The 24,518-nt window shown below is 38.7% G+C and overlaps 3 protein-coding genes across 4 annotated transcripts; all 3 read left to right on the plus strand.

Moving 5' to 3' along the window:
• The first annotated feature begins 1,020 nt into the window (after positions 1-1,020).
• Positions 1,021-23,048, plus strand: MKKS (MKKS centrosomal shuttling protein). Of its 2 annotated transcripts, XM_067012077.1 has the most exons (6): positions 1,028-1,144; positions 11,002-11,232; positions 15,260-16,667; positions 19,670-19,845; positions 20,784-20,894; positions 22,534-23,048. In XM_067012077.1, exons 3-6 carry the CDS (start codon positions 15,683-15,685, stop codon positions 22,972-22,974), a joined length of 1,713 nt encoding a protein of 570 aa, XP_066868178.1. In that variant the 5' UTR covers positions 1,028-1,144; positions 11,002-11,232; positions 15,260-15,682; the 3' UTR covers positions 22,975-23,048. The 2 variants fall into 2 exon arrangements, with proteins under 2 accessions (XP_058893383.1, XP_066868178.1); XM_059037400.2 differs by lacking the exon at positions 11,002-11,232 and having other exon boundaries at positions 1,021-1,144.
• On the plus strand, positions 11,023-11,232 carry LOC131740953 (uncharacterized). Its single transcript, XM_059037401.1, has one exon. The coding sequence runs from the start codon at positions 11,023-11,025 to the stop codon at positions 11,212-11,214; it is 192 nt and encodes a 63-aa protein (XP_058893384.1). The 3' UTR covers positions 11,215-11,232.
• Positions 15,302-15,668, plus strand: LOC131740954 (uncharacterized). The gene has a single exon (XM_059037402.2). The coding sequence runs from the start codon at positions 15,302-15,304 to the stop codon at positions 15,461-15,463; it is 162 nt and encodes a 53-aa protein (XP_058893385.1). The 3' UTR covers positions 15,464-15,668.
• Positions 23,049-24,518: the final 1,470 nt, after the last annotated feature.

Here is a 24,518-nt window from a genome sequence, read left to right on the forward strand (position 1 = left end):
ATAATTGCTTTACAATGGTGTGTTAGTTTCTGCTTTATAACAAAGTGAATCAGCTATACATATATCCCCATATCTCCTCCGTCTTGCGTCTCCCTCCCACCCTCCCTATCCCACCCCTCTAGGTGGTCACAAAGCACCAAGCTGATCTCCCAGTGCTATGCGGCTGCTTCCCACTAGCTATCTATTTTACATTTGGTAGTATATATAAGTCCACGCCACTCTCTCACTTCGCCCCAGCTTACCCTTCCCCCTCCCTGTGTCCTCAAGTCCATTCACAGAGTGCTTCTTGACCCCGTAAAATTACTAGCACAAGGATGGGAAAAGTCTCCCCAATCTTTGAAGGGGAAGAGCATAGAAAACAGGTTGGAAAGTAAAGGTGACTTTCACAATGCCGGATAAATTTTAAAATAGCCAGGAACATAATTTCTCCCACAATTTTTTTGAATAGTACAGGGGAATACAATTTTTGTCCTCGAACGAAAAAGCAGGATAAGGACGTAGCGCGCAAATTATCTAATTGGTGAAGGGCACAGAAACAGAGGACTTCTGAACTCCCCGTAGGCCCCCAGACGGCGGACTAAGGGCAGAAGCTGTTAATTGAGCGCCACCAGCTCGCACTGCGCATGACCGCTCTCCAACAGGCTCCACAGAAATGGTCGCTGTCGAGTCCTTTTCTCCAGGTTTTCCAGGCAGCCATAAAGGAAGGCGGGGAGTTGGCAATGAACAACGGAATCCGGCGCTCTGTGATTGGTCAAATGAGGGTGGCCCGAGAGCCTCCGAGAACGGTTGATCACTTTTTCGTTCAATAAGTGCCTCTTAAGCGCGCGCCAGAAGGAAGATACTGTGCCTTAACAAGTCCATTTGATCTGTTATGTAAGTTTTCCAGTTTCAATAACTTGCTGAGACATTGAATAAGCTCCGCCCCCTGTTTCCGGTCCGAGCCACCGCGTTCTCGGCTGAGAACTTCAGGAAAACCCGGAGAAGAAGAATCCAAGTGGGACCGGCGCCAACCACAGAGCTGCGCATGCTCTGTCTCCAAGCTCGGGGCGCGAGTTGCCAGGACTGGGGGCTGCGGCTGCGTGGTGCTCGGCTTCAGGGGCCTGCGGGCGGCGGCTGACGGGGCGGCGCAGCGGCGGGTGCGCAGGTGAGAGCGACGGGATCGCAGGTGGAAAAGCCGGCTCTTTACCCGGCCAAAGAGAGGGGTGGGGGGCTTGTGGGCGCCTCCTCCCACCTCGGAAAGGTCACTGGTGTCACTGAAGGATATTTGGGGGCGGGGAATAGGAGGCGGCTGACTCCTTAGAAAGCTGAAGATCTACCTTTAAAACAGCTGTTGGCTGTGAATCCTTGCTGCAGGAAGGAATGTAGATGGCGAGGAGGTGTTCCAGTGGTGTAGGTAGAGTTCCAGGTATAGACCCTTCTCCCTCTCCCATCTGCGCGGCCACACCGTAAAGTAGAAGGAAAAGGTGTCCCAGTGAAAGCACCAGTTGCACCTGCGCTGTCACCTTTGTCTGTCTGGGAGGTGAGAGCCACCCTCTGACGTGGAACTGGATGTCAGCGTGGTGGTACCAACTCTGAAAGCAGAAGCAGGATTCGGGTCTTTGGACGTTACGGGGATGGAAATCTTTTTGAGAGGGAGACCTCCTGAAGTCATATGCATCTTCCTCCCAAATTGGACATCCACAAATCCTGTTGCTGTTTCAGAGGCTCTCTGTACCTGCAGTTTTTTATTCATTAACGTCATCAATTTATATTCGTATTTGTCACACTGTGCTGAGTTAGCAGATACAGCAGTGACCAAGGCAGGTATGGTCCCTGACCACATGGAGCTTATATTCAATGATGGAAGGGGAAACAATAAACAAGCACATTGATAAATGAACAAGATGTTTCCAGATTGTCCTAGATTGGGTTCCCTGGGAAGCAGACTCTACGGAGATTTGTGGGCAGGACATTTATTAGGGAGGACTTTTGGGATCTTACCAAGGAAGAAAGGAAGCAGGATTGGGTGGATAGAAAAAGTTGAGCTGTGGTGTAGTCCCAAGGAGGGTCTCCACCAGTCTCACAGGAACTCTGGTGCTGGGTTGGGCCTTCACAGTTGGCCCAAATTGGATGAACCGCCAGGCCTTTGTACCACTGCAGTGACCAGTCATTGGATACCCATTGCCCTGGAAGGAGGGCATAACTTCAGCTCTCTTCATCCAGTCAACCCTGGGACTGACATCTGTCTCAGCACTACCAGGAGCTTTAGTCAAACAGGAATCTCCAGAAGTGCCTGTTTTTATATATGATTTGTATTGAAGATATTACACGTACAGTAATAATAATCACTACCATGCATTGAATACTTCTCACGTATTAGACACTGGACTAAGCAATAAATACATAGATATATACTTAGGAATCCTCATTATATAGCCCCATGTTACAGACTATGAAATTGAGGCAGGAAAGAACTAATTTGCCTAAGATGGTAAGTTGTGCGGGAGGTTAGAATTTGATTTCCATTGTTACCAAAGCTTCATCACACTAGGACTCTCATGTTTAATCACTGGTAACTTTAACTTCATTAACTGTTATCAGAGAAATAAATATGAAACTATCACCCTGTCTTTGCTATTTTGCTCTGTCCTTGAGTTTTCGGGTTTCCTTCATGATTAGCTTTCTTGGCCCTCAATTTAGGAGCCTGACTGTTATCTTTTCTATAACATCCTGGAATCTGATTACAGATCTACCCTACTCTAATCAAAATAGCCCCAAAGACCTCAGAACCTCTTTCTTGAGAATCTGGGGGTTTTATTCACATCTAGACTAACAGAAACTGCCTATAGTTTATGGACCCACTTGCCTTAGTCATTCCAGACCTCTCTTTCTACACTCAAGGTTGACACCAATAATGGTTTTTTTACCTTTTGAAATAGTCAAAATAGCTAACAGTCACAGAGTCCAGTCTGAGTGCCAAGTATTGTGATAACTGCACAACAGCTTTGTGATGGATGTCAATATTATTCTCATTTTATGGGTAATGGGACTGAGGCATTGTGAGGTTAAGTGACTCATCCAAGGTCACAGCCAGTTGCAAAGTGGTAAGGCAGAGATGGAAAACCCAGGCAGTAGGATTCCACAACTCATCCCCTTAATCACTATACAACAATACATCCTTACTAAAATAATTTGCTGTGCTTTCCCTTCCGGAACTAGATCCTGGTGGGCTTTTTGTGCTGTACTAAGAAATGTAGGTTTCACCTTCTAGTCAAAAATGTCACTGATGGCTTCTAAGCAAAGCAGAAATATGAATGTATTTGTTGTATTTGTTGTTTTCCCCAAGATGGCTGTGTTAAGAGGGTAGAGAATGGATCAGTGGGCAATAGACTCGAACAGCGGTTCTCAGACTTAAGCTTCAGAATTACCTAAAGAATTTGTTAAATCACAGATTGCTGGATCCCAACCTAGAATTCTGATTCAGTAGGTCAGGAGCAGCCCAAGATTTTGCATTTCTGATAAATTCCCAGATGATGCTACTGCCTGTGGTGAGGGAACCACACTTTGAGAACCATTGGACTAGAAGCGAGGAGATCATGAGGTAATGAGGGTCTGGACTGTAGCTTTGGGGAGAAATTACATAAAAGAAATGTCATGTCAAATGGAGGATTGAGTGACTGACTTGATGGGGAGTATAAGGAACAGGGCAGAGTCCACTATATCCAGATTTTCTAACTGAATGGCATGGTAGATAAAGCCTTTTTAATTTTTTTTATTTATTTATTTGTTTGTTTGTTATTATTATTTTGATGATGCTTGTTTTTAAAAATCAAAACAGGAAGCAGAGGAGGAACAGCAGTTTGGGAAGGAAAGAGGATTCGTCTTTATATGAGATGAGTTTAGACACTTGTGGGGAATAACAGTGGGATAAGTGGGTTTAAGCTGGAGATGTAGATGTGGGAGTCATTGGTGGATTTGTTAAAACAGAAGCTTTGGATGTGAATGAGGCCACCCAGGAAACTAACACTGGGGGAAGAAGGCCCAGGACAGAGCTTTGAGAAGGGGGAGTAGGTGGATGGAAACCAAGGGGTCATTAAAGGAGACTGAGAAGGATCAGACTAGTCTCAGGTACTTAAAGAGTTTTAAGAACTCATCAGAAGTGGTGCAGAGAGATCACGGCAAGGGAGAGATTGGCGATCTTTATAGTCAGGGCAGTTTCCATGGAGAGTGGGGCAAAAGCAAATTACTTGGGTTTGAAGATGGAAGTGGGCAGTGGCTCTAGAAACATGCGTTATTTGAAAGGAATCAGAGTGTGTAGTACTGGAAGGAAGGCTGGTAAAGGGCAGCTACATTGGAGAATCTGGTTCTTTTCCATGGAGAAAAATGGTCAGGTTTTGCATAGGAGGAAGACCAATTCCAAGTGGGAGGTGGAAGGTAGAAGAGGGGGGTTAATGGAGGTGGAACTGTGAAGACACAGCAGCAGGTGGGACTGGCTGGAGCACAGATAACAGAAGTGCCAGGCCTTCCTCTGAGACACTGAGGAAGGAGGTGAAGATAGGAGCTGAGGTGGACATGTGGGAGCAGGAAGTGGAGGGGCTCATACCCAGTAGCCACAGTTTCCTCTGGCCAGGAGGTTACCTGCAGAAACGAAGGTGGAGAGTAAAATAGAAATCTCAGAAATGAGGAAGACAGAAACCAACCCTTTCGGCATTCAGAGCTGACCAGGGGAACGTAAAGTCATTGCGGCAGTACTCAGGGCCCAATCAGCTGCACACTTAATCTGGAACCGTCTGCTGTCTGCATGGTACCCAGTCCCCTTCCTCCACCGATCTGGGCATCAAATGGCAGCCAGATGTAAAGACAGTGAAAGGGGATGGAAAGATTCTCAGACAACTTTGTAAACTTTATAACAACTCTCCAAACCTTTCTGATAAACCACAGCCTGCCAGTAAGCTGACTGTCTCTTCCTCATTAGTCGCTAGTCACTCACTTTTCACATCTTAGGCTGCTGACAGTTTAGCTCTCCTATAAAACTTGTGATGCTTTCAGTATATTATTTATTTATAAATACGTTGAATTCACAGTAACAGTGGGGGATAACTGAGATCATAAAATGCTTACACATAACTTGACCTTCACCGTACTCTGTGCCTACTCCTGACCCGCTCCTGATGAGGCTGTGCTCTCAGCAACCCAGCTACTGCCTGTAGGTCAAGGTAGGGGTAGGATTTTGCAGAATGGAAACTTTAGAACTCAGGTGTAGTCCATTCAGTTCATCAAGAATTGACAGTAACGTTTTTGGTACCTGTGTTTTTACAAGACTGGAAAAGCTCAGCAAAGCTGTTATTTTAGGTGATGTAGTTAGAAAAGAAAAAGAAAAAAAGGAAGCTATCGTTCTCTTTAGCACGCCAGTCAGTTGAATAGGCCTGAAGACAACATGCAGTCCTTTCTAATGTGTACACAAAAACTGCCAAAATGTGAACTGCTGTATTAACAGTTGAGGATAAAAAGAACTATTTTCAGGGTTCGTAATTGGAACTTAGGAATGGAGAATTCACAAATCCTTAAAACCAACATTGCCATGCTAAAAGAAAAGGCATTATACAATTCCAATAAACATCGAATATTGCAATCACAAGAGCTGAGTTAATTAATTGTTCAGCGTTCTGTTTAGCGTTCTCCATGTTTAAGTTACATTTAGTAGTTTTTTTTAAATTTTTAAACATTACTGTTTTTTCCCAAATACTTTAAGCAGAGCAGCAATGAAGACATAAAGAATTTACTTTACACTGTGTCCAAAAGGCCAGCAGATGGCGTCCAGCAAGCCCAGTGGGCAAAATGAGAACCTTCCACAGAGTATTTCCTGCATCCAGGTTGTTGTAGGCCTAATCAGCAGCAAAACGTGGTGGTTGTAATTGACCTGATGCTCCATAGAAAGGGTAATCTGATAGCCAGAGCCAGGTTGCTTAGGATTTTCTAGGGAGCTTAACCGCTTTTTTGCCCTTCTTTGCCCTTCACCTTACTGACCAGTTCTAGCACCAAGAAACCCTCCTTTGGCTTGGAATGTAACAAGTTGCAGTAAGCCTGTCAGAGGCCTTAATGGTAGGAATTGAAGAGCTAGTAATCTCTGTAATACAAATTGAGGGGAGGGAAAGTTGCTGTTCTAGACACATTAGTGCCTTAAATTTAAAGAGTATTTGTGGTCTGAAGCATATCTCTCAGTGTTTTCCTTTCTTGGCCTTTATATGCACTCAAAAAGATGACGATATTTTAATGAGGCAGAGATACAGCAAGCTTTTCCCCATTCTGTTCATTAATTTCTCACTATTTATTCCGTACTAAGAACTAAGCTAAAAAAACTGAACTAAAATTAGCCCCACCAATCTCAACCATTAGTAGATCATGGGTGTGTTTTTGGAGGATATAGGCTTTTTTACCCTCTCATTTTGGACCAAGTGGCACAAGACCTGTTAACCTCCAGTGTACCTGACATGAGAAGAAAAACACGCCAGGTGTAATGCACCAGGATACTTGCCTTCAGTGACCCTGACAAGTGTGCACCATGCACCCAGAATGTTCTCGTCCATCATCATGCACTGGAAATTCTGATTGACTCTTGTTGCCAAAGCTGGGATACTAATTCTTGACTTTTGAAAATTTCTGTTAAGAATACCAACCAAGACTTTTAGGACTCCAGAATCTAAGATGAGTGCCACAGGTAACTGACAGTAATTTTGGAATCAATCATTTAGAATTTCCTCATGTATAAAGTGGGTTCATAAAATTGCTATGAAAACAAAATGAGAAAAAATATGAAACCTATTGAATAATGCAAAGCATACATTTTTGAAAGAAGAGTATAAGAAAGAATAATCTGTGTTGATGGCCTCTAAACATTTTCTAAACAAAAGGCATTTCAATGGATAAAACCATAAACATCTACTTTCTGTTTCACTTAATGTAAAATTTACTAATCTCATTTCCTTTCTCTTGGTTTCCTCCATCAAAAGAGTTCCATACCTTCTGGTTTTGTTTATTTGGTTTTTTTAGGAGTGTGTTTAAATAAGATTCAGGAAAGTTAAGGGCAGTGGCAGGTAGACTAAAGGAGGGTAAAGGGAGGGAAGATGTCTTCCTGCTGTTATTTCTGTTGCTGCTTTACTCCAAGCAAACTTGAAAGGCTCAGTGAATGAACAACAAGCACTAACTTATTTTAGAAACCATCCTCTTATTGCCCAACAAATCGGATCATGTTGAGCATATTCTTGAGAAATTTTTGTTTCAGACTCAGGAATCTCTCGAGTCCATAAAATAGTTCCATACCACTTGGAATAACTTGTTGCCAAATGTTTTGGGGGAAGGACCATTTTAAGCTAAGCTGTATCTAGCTTTGTTTTTCATCCCCCAGGTTGGAACTCCCTGTCTCCCTGCTGTTCAGCACTGTGAACCTTTGTAAAAGTCAAGGTTTTAAAAACCTTCTTGTAAGTTCATTTGAAAAATAAGTTAATTGTTAGGCATTCTAGTAAGACTTTGTATCATCCTGAGAAGCAGCATGTAGCAGCTGTGAGCATGGGCTCTGGAGAATTTACAAGAATACTTATTATTCTTAGCATGTTTAGCAATAAAGCACTGAAAAAAATCTCAAATTTCTATCAGTCAGCGATCTGTCAAATTAGGGTATTGCCATAAATCAAAAGCTATACAACCACTGAAAATCATAATGAAGATTTGTATTCTTGCGAGAAGAAAAGATTACAAAACAGCACGTGTATTCTAATCACATTTTTGTGAAAACCAAAATGATTACAGATATTTTAGCTTTCTTTATCTTATATCTGTGTTTTCTAACTTTAAAAAGTAAGACAATATTATATTGTTTTAGAAAATGGCAGTAATGCTGATTTTCATTTTGGAAAAAAAACCCACGAAAAGACTTTAGAAGAAAAAAAATGGGTTAAATCAAAATTTTATCCCCAAAATATATGGCCTGTATTTAAAAGCTCCACAAGAAGATATAAAGAAAATAAGGAATGCTTCATTTCACTAACTAGTTTGTTGTCTTCTTCTTACAACTAACAATGAGCCTTATTTAGTGAAGTCTAACTTGTCTGGCCCTAGAATATGGGTTATTTAAGCAACAGAATACATGTAAAATGCTGGAAAGCTATTAAGTGAAATGAAGTAGGTGAAGGTTACTGTGCCATTTAAAAATAGTTCATTTTGCTTGGTGGAGATGGTCTATCATGCAGATGGTGTGATACTCAGTGTTTTTATGTGGATTTAAATGTGAAGACTGTGAAAGTACTTTGTAAAGTAAAAGGCCCTGTCATCCTGATCCTAATCATTTTCCAAGCCTCTCAAAGGACAACAGGATAATCATCAGAAAATAGTTACCTGCTCTCTCACCCCCATTAGCCAAATCAATGTGTGAGATATGGAGAATTTGAGGAAATGGGGGCATGTAGGTTTTGAGCAGATATTATAGCAATTAATCATTAAATCAGTCCACATCAGTTACTAACCAGGAAGTACTCTTACTGGGCCTCAGTGGTAATTTGGCAAATACGAGTTTTCAGCCAAAATAGATACTAATTCCCAGGTTTAACTAAACCTAAGTCTACAAAAAGATGCATAGATCCTTAAGTTATTCTAGTGGAAAAGAATAAGAGTCTGTTAAACACAACATAAATAAAATGGAGCGCCCTCCTTTGTCCTTAACCCAGGGATGACCCAAAGATGTATTGAGTACAGGGAGCTAACTTGATCCTAATCTGAGGAAGGTTCTCAATATATCACATTTCATCCTGTGACCTACAAGGAGAGAATAGTACCACACTTTCCAGACATTGCTGTTATAGCTTGTACTTTAATTTGTTCTGAATTTTAATTATTGAGTTACTTATGTCAACTTTATTATTATATCCTTTGATCCAAATGACTCTTTTCCTAAAAGTTTGCAACTCAGGAAATAGTAACAAATAATGAGTGATGATATGTTAGTGATCATGAGAAGTAAACAGTGAAGAGCAGAGATGCCATCTGTGACAAGTACTGTGACTTGGTAAGCTCGTGTTGAGAGGGACAGAGTTGGAGGTGTTAAAGTCACCTTACGTATTGAGACTGGATGTGAAGGACAGTATCTTCTAAACCTTTAATTCAAGGTATTTTGTGGACAAAAATGCCACCTATCAGTCAACACAAGCCGGTTGACTTTGGTGCACCCTCCGTCCCTCCTTCCATCTAGGAAGTAACCCTTACTGTAGTTCTTCCCTCATTACTTACTCCGAGTCACCCGGTGCCTCCCCCAGTGGTTTTATTGTTTCCTCAAATCTCAAATGTCCCAAAGGCTTTTGCACAGTGGGCTTCGCAAGGAAATGTAATCATGATACAGTTATTTGTGATTGACTTTTTCCGAAGATAGAACATGAGCATGTCAATAAAAGGTATGGTCTCTAAAGGCTGCAAGAAGTGTATAGGATGCCAAAGCACTTTAGAAAAGAAAAGGCATAAAATACTTGGAGTTACAAAGTAGGCCATGTTTTTTCCATCTAGTAATTTGTTTAAGCTTAGCAACAAAGTCCTTATTAAATGTTAATTTGAACCTCAAGGAGAAATGGTTTCTAATGCTGGGAGTAATATATGTACATAGGCATAACTCTAAGCCTTCTGTTTTTCTAATATGTATATTCAGAACACAGAGACAATTTGGTATTTAGCTCATTAGTCCTGTATATTAATCGTGATTTAAAAGGGAAGGAATAAGTGAAAATTCTGTTCAGGCATTTTTCTAAAGACATTCACACAAAATTACTGTAAGAAATCTTATGATACTGAAACTCATATACATGCAATTGAGCCCAATTCTTAGTTTATCCCATAGATGAAGGAGCAGTCCTTACTGTCCTGTGCCCAGAAAGGAACTTGGAGAGCAGGTCCAGTCATAGCATCACAAGTCTATAAGCTTATCGCTAAAGCCTAGTGAGTGCCCTTAAGTGAAAAAAGTGTAAGGAGTCCAGTTGTACGGACTCAAGTTCCCAAACCTAGCGGATCATCAGAAACAGACTTCCTGGGCTACACTCCATGCTTTCCAAGTCAAAGATAGAGCAAAAAGACTGTTCTCAATACTACTGAGCTTTGAAACTCCAGGCAAGTTACTGGCCCCAGTTTCTTCATGTAAACTGGATTGACAGTAACCCCTGCAGGGTATAGTTACTAACGATAAGGGTAAATGCAGTGGTTCAGCACATAAATGTGGAAATGGCATTAATTCATAGAGTCCAAACCAAAAGTCTCTTGCTGCAATTGGAATCCACGCATGGCTCAATCTCAGTTGAAACATCATCACTCACATCCTGTCAGAATGCAGAATCTGAATTCTTACTGCATATTTAAGGCTTGCCATTTGATTCTTCTGTAAAAATTGTGACTAAATATATTTCTTAAAAAATCGAACTTGCCTGTGGTTCAGAGAAAGTATAATTAATTATATAAAGAAAACCAAAGATCCCCAACCCCCAGGCCGTGGACCAGTACTGGTCCGGGCCTGTTAGGAACCGGGCCGCACAGCGGGAGGTGAGTGGTGGGTGAGTGAGCGAAGCTTCACGTGCCACTCCCCATCGCTCGCACTACCTCCTGAACCATCTACCCCCCACCCCACCCCCGTCGTGGAAAAATTGTCTTCCATGAAACTGGTCCCTGGTGCCAAGAAGGTTGGGGACCGCTGAAGAAAATGCCTGAGTGTTTCCAAAGATTCCAGTGGCTTTCCCAGCAGGTAATGTTGCTCCTTTACAGTTGCAGACTAAACGTTTAGTATTGCTCTATATGTTTCCCAAGCCTGATTTCCTGCCATCCCTTTAAGTCTACAACATCTCTTTTTGTTCATTAACATTGCAATGTATTGTAACTAAAAACTTTTAACAGGCAGCTTTTATTAGAGTGCAATATTCTGCTTGTGGTGGTATATATAGATGTAATTTGAGGGATTTTTTTTTATTTTGTTTCTTTTAACTGTTGGCCTTTTCTTAGGTGCATTAATACTGAAGCACTATGAGCTTTCAGAAGTTCTGGAGAGACTATAAAGTTCTGGTTGTTATGGTACCTCTAGTTGGGCTCATACATTTAGGGTGGCACAGGATCAAAAGCAGCCCTGTCTTCCAAATTCCTAATAAGGATGACCTTCCTGAGCCAGACAGTCTGGCCCTCACAAGTCCTGAGAAGAGCCACATCCCAGGGAAATAGCAGACTTGAGAGCTTCAGGTGAGTTTGATTTAATGTGGTCAACAAATGGCATGTTCCAACAATGGGAAACATAATCTTTAAGAAAGTATAGGGCTCTGGCAATAGAAGCCTAAGTTGGTGAGTTAACCTGTTGTTTTTATTATGAACCAGTGACAAAATATTATCCTACAGTTGCTTCTAGAAAAGTTGGTTCCACAGAAAGCTTTGACACTTGCCTGAAAGGACAGTCAGTCCATTACTTGTCCTGCCCTTTTCACTAGCAGTGTCACCAGGATCATAATTGTGTCCAAAGGAACAGTTTTTCCCCCGCCATAAATCCATGCCGCACTTACAAGTCTGTAACGTGCAAAAGGTTCTTTTCTTTATTATTGGTCTCTGATTTTTCCAAGATAAATAAAACTAATTGTATTTATTCCTTAATATCTACAGTCAGCCCTCCATACCCATAGGCTCCAAATCCACAGATTCAGTGAACCACGGACCAAAAATATTTTTAAAAATAATTCCAGAAAGTTTCAAAAAGCAATTACTTACATAGCATTTCCATTGTATTAGGTATTATAAGTAATTTAGAGATGATTTAAAGTATCTGGGAGGATATGCCTATGTTATATGCAAATACTTCCCCATTTTATGTAAGGGACTTGAGCATCTGCAGATTTTTGGTATCCGAGGGGGGGGTCCTGGAATGAATCCCCCATGGCTACCAAAGAATGACTAATATTTTAGCTTCAAAGTAATTTGTTACTTTTCAGAGTCACTGAAATAAGAGCATATAGTAATATAATTCAGGTCTATAGACTCCTATCAATAATTCCCAAATCCAGAAAGTTCTAAAATCTAAAAGGTTTGGTCATAACTCCTTAGCTAGTTGATCTTAACTGACATGAGGCAATTTGATCTTTATTCCACTTAATATGAATATTTAGTTTCATTGCAGAAATATGGTTGTATTTGATTATGAGTGTTATACTATATTGTGATTATATTGATTCCGGGTGTTAAACACCATATTATTTTGATTATGGGTGTTATAATATACACTATATTGTATTTCTAAAATCCAAGAAATAATGAATTATGAAACTCATTTGGCCCCAGATGGAGAACTATGACCCTATAATTGTGGAACATTTTCTATTTTAATATACCAATTTGACCTTCAGGTGAGTAATAATGTCCTAGTGGTTGAAGTATGTCAAAAGAATGTGCTGTATCTGTCCGTTATTTTTAAAATTTTTACTTTTATTATGGAAAGTTGCAAACAAACCCCAAATAGAGAGGGAATAGTATATTCAACTCTATAGTATCCATCCCCCAACTTTAACAATTATCAACATTTTACCAATCTCTTTTTATCTATCCCCTCCCTTTTTTTTAATTGCTGGAATATTTTTAAGCAAGTCTCAGGTTTTGGTATGTATCTTTAACAGTGAGGATAAACACATACAACCACAAGTATATTATCACACTGAAAAAATTAATGGTAACTTACTATTTAACTCTCAGTTCTAGCACAAAAGCATTCATACACAATACATGAGGGTGAGCCAATAAACTATTTACAGAATAGACAGTGGGCTGGATATGGTCCATGGGCTATAATTTGCCAACCACTATGATGGTGCAGTCCATTACTTCATTAGGTGTTGCAAAATTATGCTGCTGAAATGCTATCGTTTCTTCTCCATTTATTAGCTGGACCAGCTTTGCCTCAACTATTCAGTTACCCCTCAAAATGCATTTATACAGGAAATGCAAGGTATATGGTTTATTTCCCTTTATCAGTTTTTATAATAAATTTGAATTATCTTAGTTTATTACTGTCAGTATTCTTTTTAATGCTTAAATTGTCCCATCTTAGATTCCCTCCAAGTTGACTCCTGTGTCGTGTTTTTTTTTTTCCTGTGCCCTTTGATATGATCCAAGTGATCTTTAATAACATTACTTTTTGGCAGAAAAAAGCCCCCAGCTCATCTAGTTTATTTCTTGCCTCAGACCTAGAATCAGCTACTTCTCCAAAGATCCCTGATTGCTTTTAGGAAAAAATTTTATGTATTTATATTTCTTTAAATCATATTTTATAGCTCTGAATTTAGAGTATAGTCATGTAGGTTTTAGTATTATTTAATTGTTATCCATCACTGCAAAAAGCCCATTTGCCAGGCCAGTGCATCCAGGAATAGGGCCATTCATGTGATGGTAACTTTTGGAATAATGGGTCACATTGTTGGGAAGAAAGAAACAGCTGAACTGACTGACACTTCCAAACCTACGCTATAAGCCAGCCCTGTGTTTCGTTTCTTTTTTTTTCAATTGTACCTTATTTTGTCTAGATCTAGACATAGGACCAGAAGTCAGCAAGTTTTGACATCCTAAAAATGATTTGGGAGTCACCAACACTCTCTTCCTTTCTCATTTTATAGAGATATTAGCCAAAAGATGTGGTTACTGGTCTCACTACCACAAGACTGTTAGAGGTGCCGATTTGACATTCTACTTTTGAAAAGTCGCATGTCACTATTATGTATTGAAAAGTAACTAGAGAAATCACTTTATTAATCACAGTCTCTGTTACGATTTGTGGTTTGTGTGTGTGTGTATGTTGTAACGTGCAAATTTATATACGTATGGAAGTCACTTCACTAAGCTTTCATTTAAATGTATTTCACAGAGTTTGCCAAATCTAAAATAACCTTTGAAATAATATGTAAGTACCTTTGTTGTTCCTTGCATAAGATGAACACAAACTTTTCTTCCTCCTCGTGCTATAAAAAGAGATGACTATAGCTTTATCATTGTAGGGAGAAAGCTGGCCATCATTGCTTTCATTTTATTTGGGCCCAGTTGCCATGGTTACAGCCCTTTAACTAAATTGGGAGGAGTGATAACCAAAAGAACACTTTGCATAGCATTCCCTTGTTCTCTTCACATCTTCTTTGCACATCTTCAAATCACCTTTTTGGTCTGTATCATATTGTGCCATAGACAGCTCTGGGTAGTACTGTAGTCTGAGTAGTTCAATTCGTTTTATTTGTGCTAAACACTGTCAAGTGGTTAGCGTGGTTAGTATATTCCTGAAAATAACTAATAATTGGCTGAACCTTTACCTTCAAAGCACCAAGCCTCAACAGATAAGCTCTATGACCTGAGATTTTTATCCTTTCCACATATTATTATAGTATCAGAATTTTATGCCTCAGGCACACTTCTTCCAACCTCATTAGGGAAACTAGTACAAGTGCTAGCACACTTGGTAAATGATAGCATTTTATATTATTTACACTCTTTGAGATCACATTGCAAATCAGATCCTATTTTTCTCCTTGTCATCCAGCACATTCCCTGGCTTTTGTATTTATTGTCATTAGCCAAAATTTGGGGGACGGTTAGATATAGTACATCAAAACTGAAAATCATTGATTGATCGGGTAAAACTACAGAAAACTGCTCTGAATTTAGCCAAGTATTTAAAATTAAAACACGGTTTATTCTTTGGTATATGTGTTGTGTAGATTTGTCTAGCTAGATGTAGACTGTACATTAGAGAGTATCTGTATTAGGAATCCTAACAGTTATCTCATTTTCATAATTATTTATAAGCAGGATTTGATATAAATGCACTTGTATTCACACCTAAGGTTTCCAAGCAAACGAAAGTTAGAGAAGAAATAACACTAGATCTTGATGTAAGAAAATAAAAACATTTGGGACTCAGAGACCAAATTCTATGAGTTTCACATGGCATTTGTCTTCTAGAAGCATATCATATTTGAATAACTGTACTGTAAGCTTTCTAGCTGTGTTACTCTGCATTCCAAAATTATTAAAATATCAGTACTTTTTCTTGTAGGGATTCATTGAAGAATAAAGAAATGAATGTTTAGTCTAAGTTGATTTACATTTCTCATTTTGGGGGGTTTGCGCCAGTGGGTAGTTCCTTTTTCTAAAGAAGGAGCAGAGCATTAAAAGTAATTACTAAACCACAATCTATTAAATGTTTTGGAATTATTTCTCTAAAATGTTTTATTTTTATTTCTTATAGAAAGAAGGAGCTTTGACTCTGAGCTTCAGTTTGAAAGAAAAAATGAAAAATAGCAATTGGATCAGAAAGAACTGGCTTCTTGTAGCTGGGATTTCCTTCACAGGCATCCATCTCGGAACATATTTTATACAGAGAGCTGCAAAACAATCTGTAAAGTCTCAGCCTGAAGGCATACGAAAGAGTTTGAATAATGAACTAAAATAAATATTTGGAATTACTAATATGTCATTACACCATTACTTGCCGATTAGCATTGTAAGCATGGAGCCAAGTATTTAATCTTATAGCCACAACGCTGTATATTCGGACTTTCATTCCTGAAGGATAATCTTGTTAAATGTTGAAACCCACCACAATACAATAAATAGAAAACTCTGCTTAACAAAATAAAAGCTGTCTTCACAAATTACCACCTGAAGTAAGATGTCTCGTTTAGAAGCTAAAAAGCCCTCATTCTGTAGAAGTGAACCACTGACAAGCGAACGAGTGAGGGCCACCCTCTCTGTCTTGAAAGGTATCGTCACATCCTGCTATGGCCCGGCAGGCAGGCTAAAGCAGCTGCACAACGGCCTGGGGGGCTCTGTGTGCACAACCTCCCAGTCGGCAGCCCTCCTCGCCAACCTGCCAGTCACCCATCCCATTTTAAAGATACTGACGACTTCTGTGCAGAATCACGTGTCCTGCTTCAGTGACGGCGGCTTATTCACAGCCATTCTTTGCTGCAACTTAGTTGAAAATGTTCAGAGAATAGGTTTGACACCCACCACTGTCATTAAGTTAAATAAGCAGCTTTTGAGCCTCTGCACCAGTTACCTAAAATCCGAGGCCTGTGGTTGTCGAATCCCAGTCAACTTTAGTAGCACTCAGATCCTCCTCTGTTTGGTGCGCAGTATATTAACAAGTAAACCTGCCTGTATGCTCACCACAAAGGAAATCGACCATATCAGTACTTTGATTCTGAAAGCCTTTCTGCTTATAATTCCAGAAAATGCCCAAGACCACATCATTTTAGGAAAGAGTATAATTGTCCCTTTAAAACATCAAAGGGTTATAGATTCTACTGTGTTACCTGGAATACTTATTGAAATATCAGAAGTTCAATTGATGAAGATACTACCTATCAAAAAATCAGATTCCTTCAAGGTGGCACTCTTTTGTGTGTCTTTATCTGGAGACATTTCTGATACTGGAGAAGGAAATGTGGTGGTGAGTTACGGAGTTTCTCTTGAAAATGCAGTCCTGGACCAGTTGCTTAACCTAGGAAGGCAGCTAGTTAGTGATCACGTAGATCTTGTCTTGTGCCAAAAAGTTATACACCCATCTTTGAAGCAGTTTCTCAGAACGCATCATGTTATTGCTGTAGACAGAGTTGGAGTGGCGGTGATGGAACCCCTGAGTAAAGTGACAGGTAAAAAGCACCCTCAGCTTTTGCCCCTTATGGTTAATAAATCACACTTCTTTTGAGCAAAGATAGTCTTGGTGTGTGTCACTGTTAACATCTTGAACAATTTGAGAAGCTGCCAACCTCACAGTGTGTGTGTATCATTTCTGGCAGCAAAGGTGGTTTCTGAAAAAGATCCTGCATTGTTCACTTATTAAAAATTGAGTGATGAGGACTATTTTCTAGGTATTTTCCAGCACCAAAATGTACTGCAGAGTCTGTCATAATCTAAAACTATTAACCCCAAACATTTTACAGATTATTGAGAAATCTAACATTTTCATAATCACATAAAGGCTTTCATACTTTAAACAAAATTCTTCTACTTGAGTTTTACAAAGCGCTTAAGTCACATTGTGTTCAGAAGGTAGTTTTGCAACTAGAATATTCACTTTTATCTAACTCCAACAAACAACTGTACTTCTGCCTAAATGGTGGTTCCTAATTAGGGGGTGGTGGTGTGTGTGTGTGTGTGTGCCCGCAGGCTAGCTTTCAATATCCCAATATCCCAAATATTTCCAGCTAGGCTCCTTGAGAGTTGAGATCATCTTTTACTTTCAGTGCTTACGACAAGCCTGGTCCACAGTAGGGGTTCTAAAATGTTTGTTGAATTAAAAATAATATGTTTATTAACATACAGAATTATAACAGGCAAGAAATTCACCGTATTTCACAAACTCAGCAAAAAGAAGCAAATAGAAGGTTGGTAGTCACCTGCTAGAGCCAAAGAGAAATGACAGGCTGAAAAGTTCCTGAATTGAGTCACTTTTCAATATCTCTAGCTGCATTGACAGCCTATCAGAAAGACAATCATTTCATTCGGATCAGTTTCAATTCGTAAGTTACTAGACTTAAAAGTAAGTCTAAAAAATTTTGTTAAAACTGTTAAAGTTGCCTATTTTTAGTCTTATTATAAATCATCGAAAAGGAGAAGGATGAGTGCCAGTACTGAATCCCTAAGATCTCTGGGCTATTGCCCTGCCTCTGTAAGACTGTCAAATGATCGTTAGAGTGGAAATTGTTAAGAAAGAACATAAATCGTTCTTTGGAACTCATTGGTAATATTGTGGGTCAGACCCATATGCTTAATATTTACTGGCTTTTCATGAGTCAGGTGATTTCCAGTTGTGAATATTGAATATTATAGATTATGTAGTCAGTTTTTAAACTGAAGCATTTTTCCATAGAAACAATATTATAAGTGGGCACTGGGTTTCCACACCAGCCCACAATTGATATTTATCCCACTTGTAACTAGAACATGGTAGAACATGAACTGACCTATTTTATTTGAAAATGGATATGAAAAGTTATGTTTTCCAAGTATTTGCAGTTGATCCTTTGGAGTGTTATCAAGTGTTAGCAAGAGATTGCAAAGCTGCCAGTGGGATTGGGGAGAGTGTAAATGTTTTTTTATAGACATGCCCTGCCCTGCTTCCCCAAATTATGTATGTATAACATTACACAAAGCCAGGTCTGCAGTCTTGGATCTCGGGAGCAGAAACTTTTTGAGACACAAGGGAAAAGGGGGGAAAAAACTATACCAGGCCAATGGTTCCAGTAAACTAATAACAGGTGAAGTATGTTTGGGACCTAATCCATCTTCTCTGGTGTATCTAGGTTAACATTACCTCCTTTCTCCCCCTTCAAACAAAATTCCTCTTTACTGATGATCTAGGTTAAGTAATGGAGTTATTGTGCTTGGTTGACTGGTGGGCATGAAGCTTGTCATAGCTTACAGAGCATTTTTAACATTTGGTTTGATTTATTTGTGAAATAGACATGATTATCCTCACTCTGGGGAAGCCCACCCAGAAGAGTTAAATGACTTGCTCCACATCAGAGGATAATCAGCAGGAAAGGGGATCCTCTCCTTACAAATTCTCTGTTGGTTCCACCCTTGAAATTATACAAGATGTAGAGTTTTGTGTTTTTTTCCTTAAATTTTAGATCCCTCAAGTATTCCTTATTCTTTGAGACTTCAGAAGTAAAGAAGAAAGGGTATTCAAAGAAGTGAAATTGTTCATGATTATTTTCTGGGTTTTTACAAAATTTTTGAGCTGCAAGTATTTTTAGACATAATTATTTTAATCCCATTAGTTTCAAAGAGGAAACTGGCCCAAGAAGGTACATTGCTAAGAGTTGCAGTTTTAATCTTAAGACTTTAAACTAGTATTGTTACTCCTTATAGAAGGTTTGTGCCGTTTCTTACATAACTACTACATTTAGAGATTTTTAGAAACCTTTAAGTCATCTTAAAGGTGACTTCTTTAAAGGTGACTTCTCATTTATTCATATTTTTATTAATTTATGTTTTGTAAAATTTTACTATTTTACCTGTACAGGAAGGAGGGCAAAATGTAATCAAAGAATAACAAAATGAAATAAGAATGTCACATACTTTATTTTGGCATAATTTAGGTAGTTGTTTACATGCAAACAGTTGTTAGGCAAAAAGAAAAAAATTCCTATATGTTCACTAAATGGAGCCCCAAAAGAATTTAACTACACAGCTATTTGCATAGCTTAATTTGTGTGTTTTAAGGTAAAAATCATAACACCTTTAAAAAATGGCCTGTTTCCTCACTTCATCCTTATTCCAGATTAGTGGGGTTGTTAATTTGGGGTCTCTGATCCCTGCACGGGCTTCCAGGGTTCCTGGACTTCCTGAAAATGTATGCAAAATTGTGTCTTTTTCTGGAGAGTACAAAATAGCTTCTAACATGTTCAAAGAAGTCTGAAAACCAAAAGAACCTCTACTTTATTTGCATATGATTTTAATGACAGAATACTACTTATTTCATAGGTTTAAGAAGATGTATAATTTCTTTATCCTATATTTCATATCTTAAATGATATGCTTGTGGAACTTTTATATTGGCTAGGAATAAATATTATAATTGTAAATGATTGTATGCTCCATCTTTACTCATCCATTTTGTGTTTTCTAAACTTTTTTTAAAAAATAGGAACGAGGCCTATTGGTTCCTTGGACTCAATCTCTCCCAGTAGTTATGGAAGTGTGAAAGATTTGTGCACTGCAAAATTCGGCCTCAAACATTTTTTTCATCTTATTCCTAATGAAGCAACTGTCTGCAGCTTGCTTCTCTGCAACAGAAATGACACAGCCTGGGATGAACTGAAGGTAAGTAATAAACTTTGAATTCCACGTCTAGGGGCTGAGGCAGGGATTAAATAATCACTCAGACAAGTGCTATAATTTTTTTTCACATCGGTGAGCTATGCTTTTTTTTTCCTTCATAACTTCCCTAGATTGTATAGAAAGCAAAAACAACAAAAATGTGAGAATTAAAATTACAAGCAAGCTGATTGAATTGCCTGTGATACTACAGAAACTTGGCATGTTGCCTCTTATTATTTCTAGTATTTTACAAGCAATCTGAAAGTCCTTGATGGGTACTTTTCTTAAGAAATTAACTTGAATTGTGTACTTGTTGATGCTAATGTGTATGAATAATTCGCTTAGCAATAGGTTCCCCAGTTATACCCATCATCCACCTCTTAACAGCATGTTGTCCACGAACAGCAATAACACATGCAGCTTTTATACAATGGAAGCGATGCCCTATGGCATTGGTCACAGACTTGAAGAATGCATGCTCAAGGATCTGTCCTTGGTGAATATTCAAGGTCTGTGTGTTTTTATTACTGCTTGGTTGGATCATTTCCCTAGCAACTTGAAATAAATTCTGTAGCATTTATACAGCTAAGTTATTTAGACTGAAATATTGTTTTGGTAGAAATATTTGCATACCTTGCTGATCCAGTTATTGTGTTTGTGAATCTCAATTTGAAGAGCTAAATGTATATGAAAGAGGATATTAATCCAGACCTTGAAAACAAACATCTGGCTCAAGTATTTTCTTTCATGTCTTCATTATTTCATCTTTATTATTCCAAAAGGTATTCATCACATGACAACCTTAGTGACACCGGTTTTGTTCTTCTGCAATTAAAATCCGGCTCTTTGAGACCACTCTCTAAGTTGCCTTGAAAATGTGGTTATATTTCTTTGTGTTTCTGATGTCAATGTCAGATACTGGTGATTCGTTTCTTTTTTAGCTCACGTGTCAAACAGCACTGCATGCTTTGCAGTTAACAATCAAGGAACCATATGTTTTATTAGGAGGTGGCTGTACTGAAACTCATTTGGCGGCATATATCAGACACAAGGTAGGTTAGATAGTCCTTCCTAAATTATCTGAATTCTCAGCAACATTCATTTTATGAGATAATAAGCTAAATCATAATACTCTGGAACCTTTAATGCTTAATTTCTCTGTAGTCTTGAAATCAAATATTGTATTTGAAAACACTTGAGGAAAATAACACTTGCAAATATAAGGTAATATCTTTATCACAATGATTATTAATCCAACCTTTTAGCAGGTGATCACATTCTTTGAGTATTGTCTCTACTGCCTGTTGAAATGAGCATTCTGTTAATGGTAGCTGTCATCTTAGAGATCTCAAGTGCTATGGTACAGTAATAATTGATATTCATGATGAAAGTGTTGAGATTCTATAGAATACTTCAGTACCCTCTGGATCTTCAAGAAAAAACTTAATTTCATTTATTAAAGTGTGCTAATTATTAGACTATTATAATTTTTAAATTGGTATTCATTTATGATATATTGAGTCTATTAAATAGAATTGTTTTATTAATCTATGAAACTCCATTTCCTGACAGTAAATTTAGTGCATTGTAGTTCTTATTAATTATTTCATTAACACTGACCTACTCTATTTGAAAATGGATACAAAAATGTATGTGTTTTCCAAGTATTTGCAGTTGACTCTTTGGTTAGTCAGGAGTGCAGAGCTCCCTGGGATGCCTGGGATTGGGTGTAAACGTTTTTCATAGACATACCTTGCCCTGCTTCCCCAAATAATTTAAAATCTGTTTGAGGATAAAGCCCATTCATGAAAAGTTACTGGAATTTACATTATGAAAAACAAAACCATTGCCAATCTATTGATGCTGAATGGACATAACATGGTCTGCAAATGGGACTGAGTAAACTAGAATAAGTCTTTTGGAGAAGGAAGGTGTTTTGAGTAGGATTTTAAAGAAACAGGATAGCACTGAAAATATGGGGAAAGAATATGCCATAGAGATGATCTCATCTGGTTCCAACCTCCTGGGCAAAAGAAAAAAGTGGTCACTGTTTTTAAGTAGTTAGGATATGGGTTTTTAACTATCATTCAAGTATGAGTTTGCTAATATATTACTTTTTCTATCATGAAATTTCTAGCATAAACTTTTTAGAATGGTGGAAAAGAAGCAGTTGAAAGTTGTATAACCTTGTCATTAATTTAAAGAGAAGAATAGTTATTTTTTAAACATTAGTGTGAAAATGACACGTGCTTAAATGGTTTTTGTCTTAATAATAATACATGTATTCGCATTTTAAACAAATCTCAAACATTTGCCAAGCATAAATAAGTACTTCATCTGGGACATTAGTCTTCCGGAGGTTCCTCCCAGATGTACAGAAGCCTGTGATTCACATATTATACCTTGTCCTTCATGTATTAAGGAGGCAGTACTGGGCAGTCCTTCAGAATAAGTTGATGGTGGGGTTTATTCTGAGTCGTTCATTCTGATAACATGACTGCTGGCGAGCATTTTTACTACAACAACCAGGTGAAGGGATTAGCCTGACCAGCTGGCCCATCCATGCCCTTTAGCCTTGTGCCAAACCCCTAAGTACTGTATGAATAAGGGTTTGATCAAGTATTTTTCAGAAACATTTTTGTCATATTAATTGCTCTGTTCTGTATTTTCAATGGTTTTGTTACTCTTTAGACACGTAGCAAGCCAGAAGGCATTCTTAGAGATGACGGGTGTACCCAGACAGAACTCCAGCTGATCACTGAAGCATTCTGCAGCGCACTCGAATCTCTCGCTGGCTCTTTAGAACACGACGGAGGTGAAATTCTCACTGACGGGAAGTATGGACACTTTTGGTCAGTTCAGGCTGATTCTCCCTCTGTTGTGAACTGGCCGGATTTGCTTTCAAGATGTGGCTGTGGACTCTACAGCAGCCAGGAAGAACTCAGCTGGTCCTTCTTAAGGAGTGCTCGTCTTCCTTTTGTGCCTCAAACCTGCCTTCCATGTGAAGCCACGGACTCAGCCAGCAACCTGACCTTGGACTGTTTTACTGCAAAGCTTAGTGGCCTACAGGTGGCTGTGGAGACTGCCAGTTTGATTTTGGATCTTTCATATGTCATTGAAGATAAAAACTGATGTAAGAGAATAGCATGTTTATATTATAAAAAGAAAAACTAGTGACATGTCAATAAAGAAAAATATTGAGTGTATGTGTTGTCTCTCAGAGACCTGTTCTGCATATTGGGATTGATAATTCATAAATTTATAGATTTACTTATTTAAGGAAAAAAGAATTGATTTTTGAATACCACATTATTATGCCACAGAATAATAAAAATATGAAGCATTGTTAAAGATATGGTAATTATCTAGCAGTTTCCACAGATACCACTGTAGATTGTTCTAAATTTCTGTTCTCGTTATTTTGACATCATTCTAAGAGCATAACAGATATTATTTTTAAATCCTATGTTCTTGTTTGGATATACTTATTACAGATATTTTTTAGTTCGTAGTAATTACATATGTTTAAAACTGGATTCCAAATTATAGCAAAGCATCTAGTACATACTGCTCATTCAAAAGAAGTATTCAGGGCTTCCCTGGTGGCGCAGTGGTTGCGAATCCGCCTGCCGATGCAGGGGACACGGGTTTGTGCCCCGGTCCGGGAGGATCCCACATGCCACGGAGCGGCTGGGCCCGTGAGCCATGGCCGCTGAGCCTGCGCGTCCGGAGCCTGTGCTCCGCAACGGGAGAAGCCACAGCAGTGAGAGGCCCGCGTACCGAAAAAAAAAAAAAAAGTATTCAAACTATACATTCAGTAAAATTTCTGGGTTCTTTAACTGAGACTATATCATTCACTGGTTGGGTAACTGATGTAGGAGCTGGTCTACCTACAATTGCTAGCTTGTATCACAGTTCTTCATTTTTGTTATTTTGATGAAATGTGTAATCAAGGAAAAAAATAGATTTATATAGTAACTAAGGAGCATAGAGAAAAGAAGTGGAAAAACTATTTCTTTAATTTAGTCAAGAGTGCCAAAAAGAAACTGGCACAGCTCTCATATTCAAAGTAAAGACATGTCATATCAAGGAATATAATTTGAATTTTATGCAAATGCAAGATGTATTGATAAATTGAAGAAGAAATACGGAATGTAGCTAGAAGAATCAGTGTGGAGCTGTAACATGTTATATTAAACTTTAGGAAAACATCTTGAACAGTTTGGGAAAATTAAACAACCTAAGAGTCAATGATCAGATCTATAGCCGTGACAGAGGGAGATAGAATGTTTAAGCAATTTCCTCCAGTATTCTTGTATTCTAAAAGAATTTTTATCCTGAACCAAAGAAGAAATTGCAGTACAAACACAGCAGTGCGATATATATTGAAAAATCAGCTACACTACAAGCTTCATAAAATATTTCTCTAAAATTTCATGTCTTTTATTATTAGGGTCAGTCAGGCAGAGTGGTAGGCAGCCTCTGAGATGGCCCCCAGTTACCCCCTGCCTCCACCCCCTGCCTCCTAGTTTTCAGGCCCTTGTCTAATCCCTTCGTTGAGAGTGGGCTGGATGTAGTGACTCCTTTGAGTTTTCCAGTTCTCACTTGGTGAACAGGAGTGTGTTAGGGCAGTTATCCTGTGCCTGATCTATCACTGTATATGGGGATATAACTTG

This window comes from Kogia breviceps, chromosome 14 (assembly GCF_026419965.1).
Source record: "Kogia breviceps isolate mKogBre1 chromosome 14, mKogBre1 haplotype 1, whole genome shotgun sequence".
In the NCBI taxonomy this organism is placed as follows: Eukaryota; Metazoa; Chordata; class Mammalia; order Artiodactyla; family Physeteridae; genus Kogia; species Kogia breviceps.

Coding starts and splice junctions, on each gene's coding strand:
- MKKS (XM_059037400.2), top strand. CDS start 15,683: ATGTCTCGTTTAGAAGCTAAAAAGCCCTCATTCTGTAGAAGTGAACCA. Junction 16,668..19,669: donor ACCCCTGAGTAAAGTGACAG/GTAAAAAGCACC, acceptor TTTAAAAAATAG/GAACGAGGCCTATTGGTTCC. Junction 19,846..20,783: donor CAGCCTGGGATGAACTGAAG/GTAAGTAATAAA, acceptor TTTCTTTTTTAG/CTCACGTGTCAAACAGCACT.
- LOC131740954 (XM_059037402.2), top strand. CDS start 15,302: ATGAAAAATAGCAATTGGATCAGAAAGAACTGGCTTCTTGTAGCTGGG.
- LOC131740953 (XM_059037401.1), top strand. CDS start 11,023: ATGAGCTTTCAGAAGTTCTGGAGAGACTATAAAGTTCTGGTTGTTATG.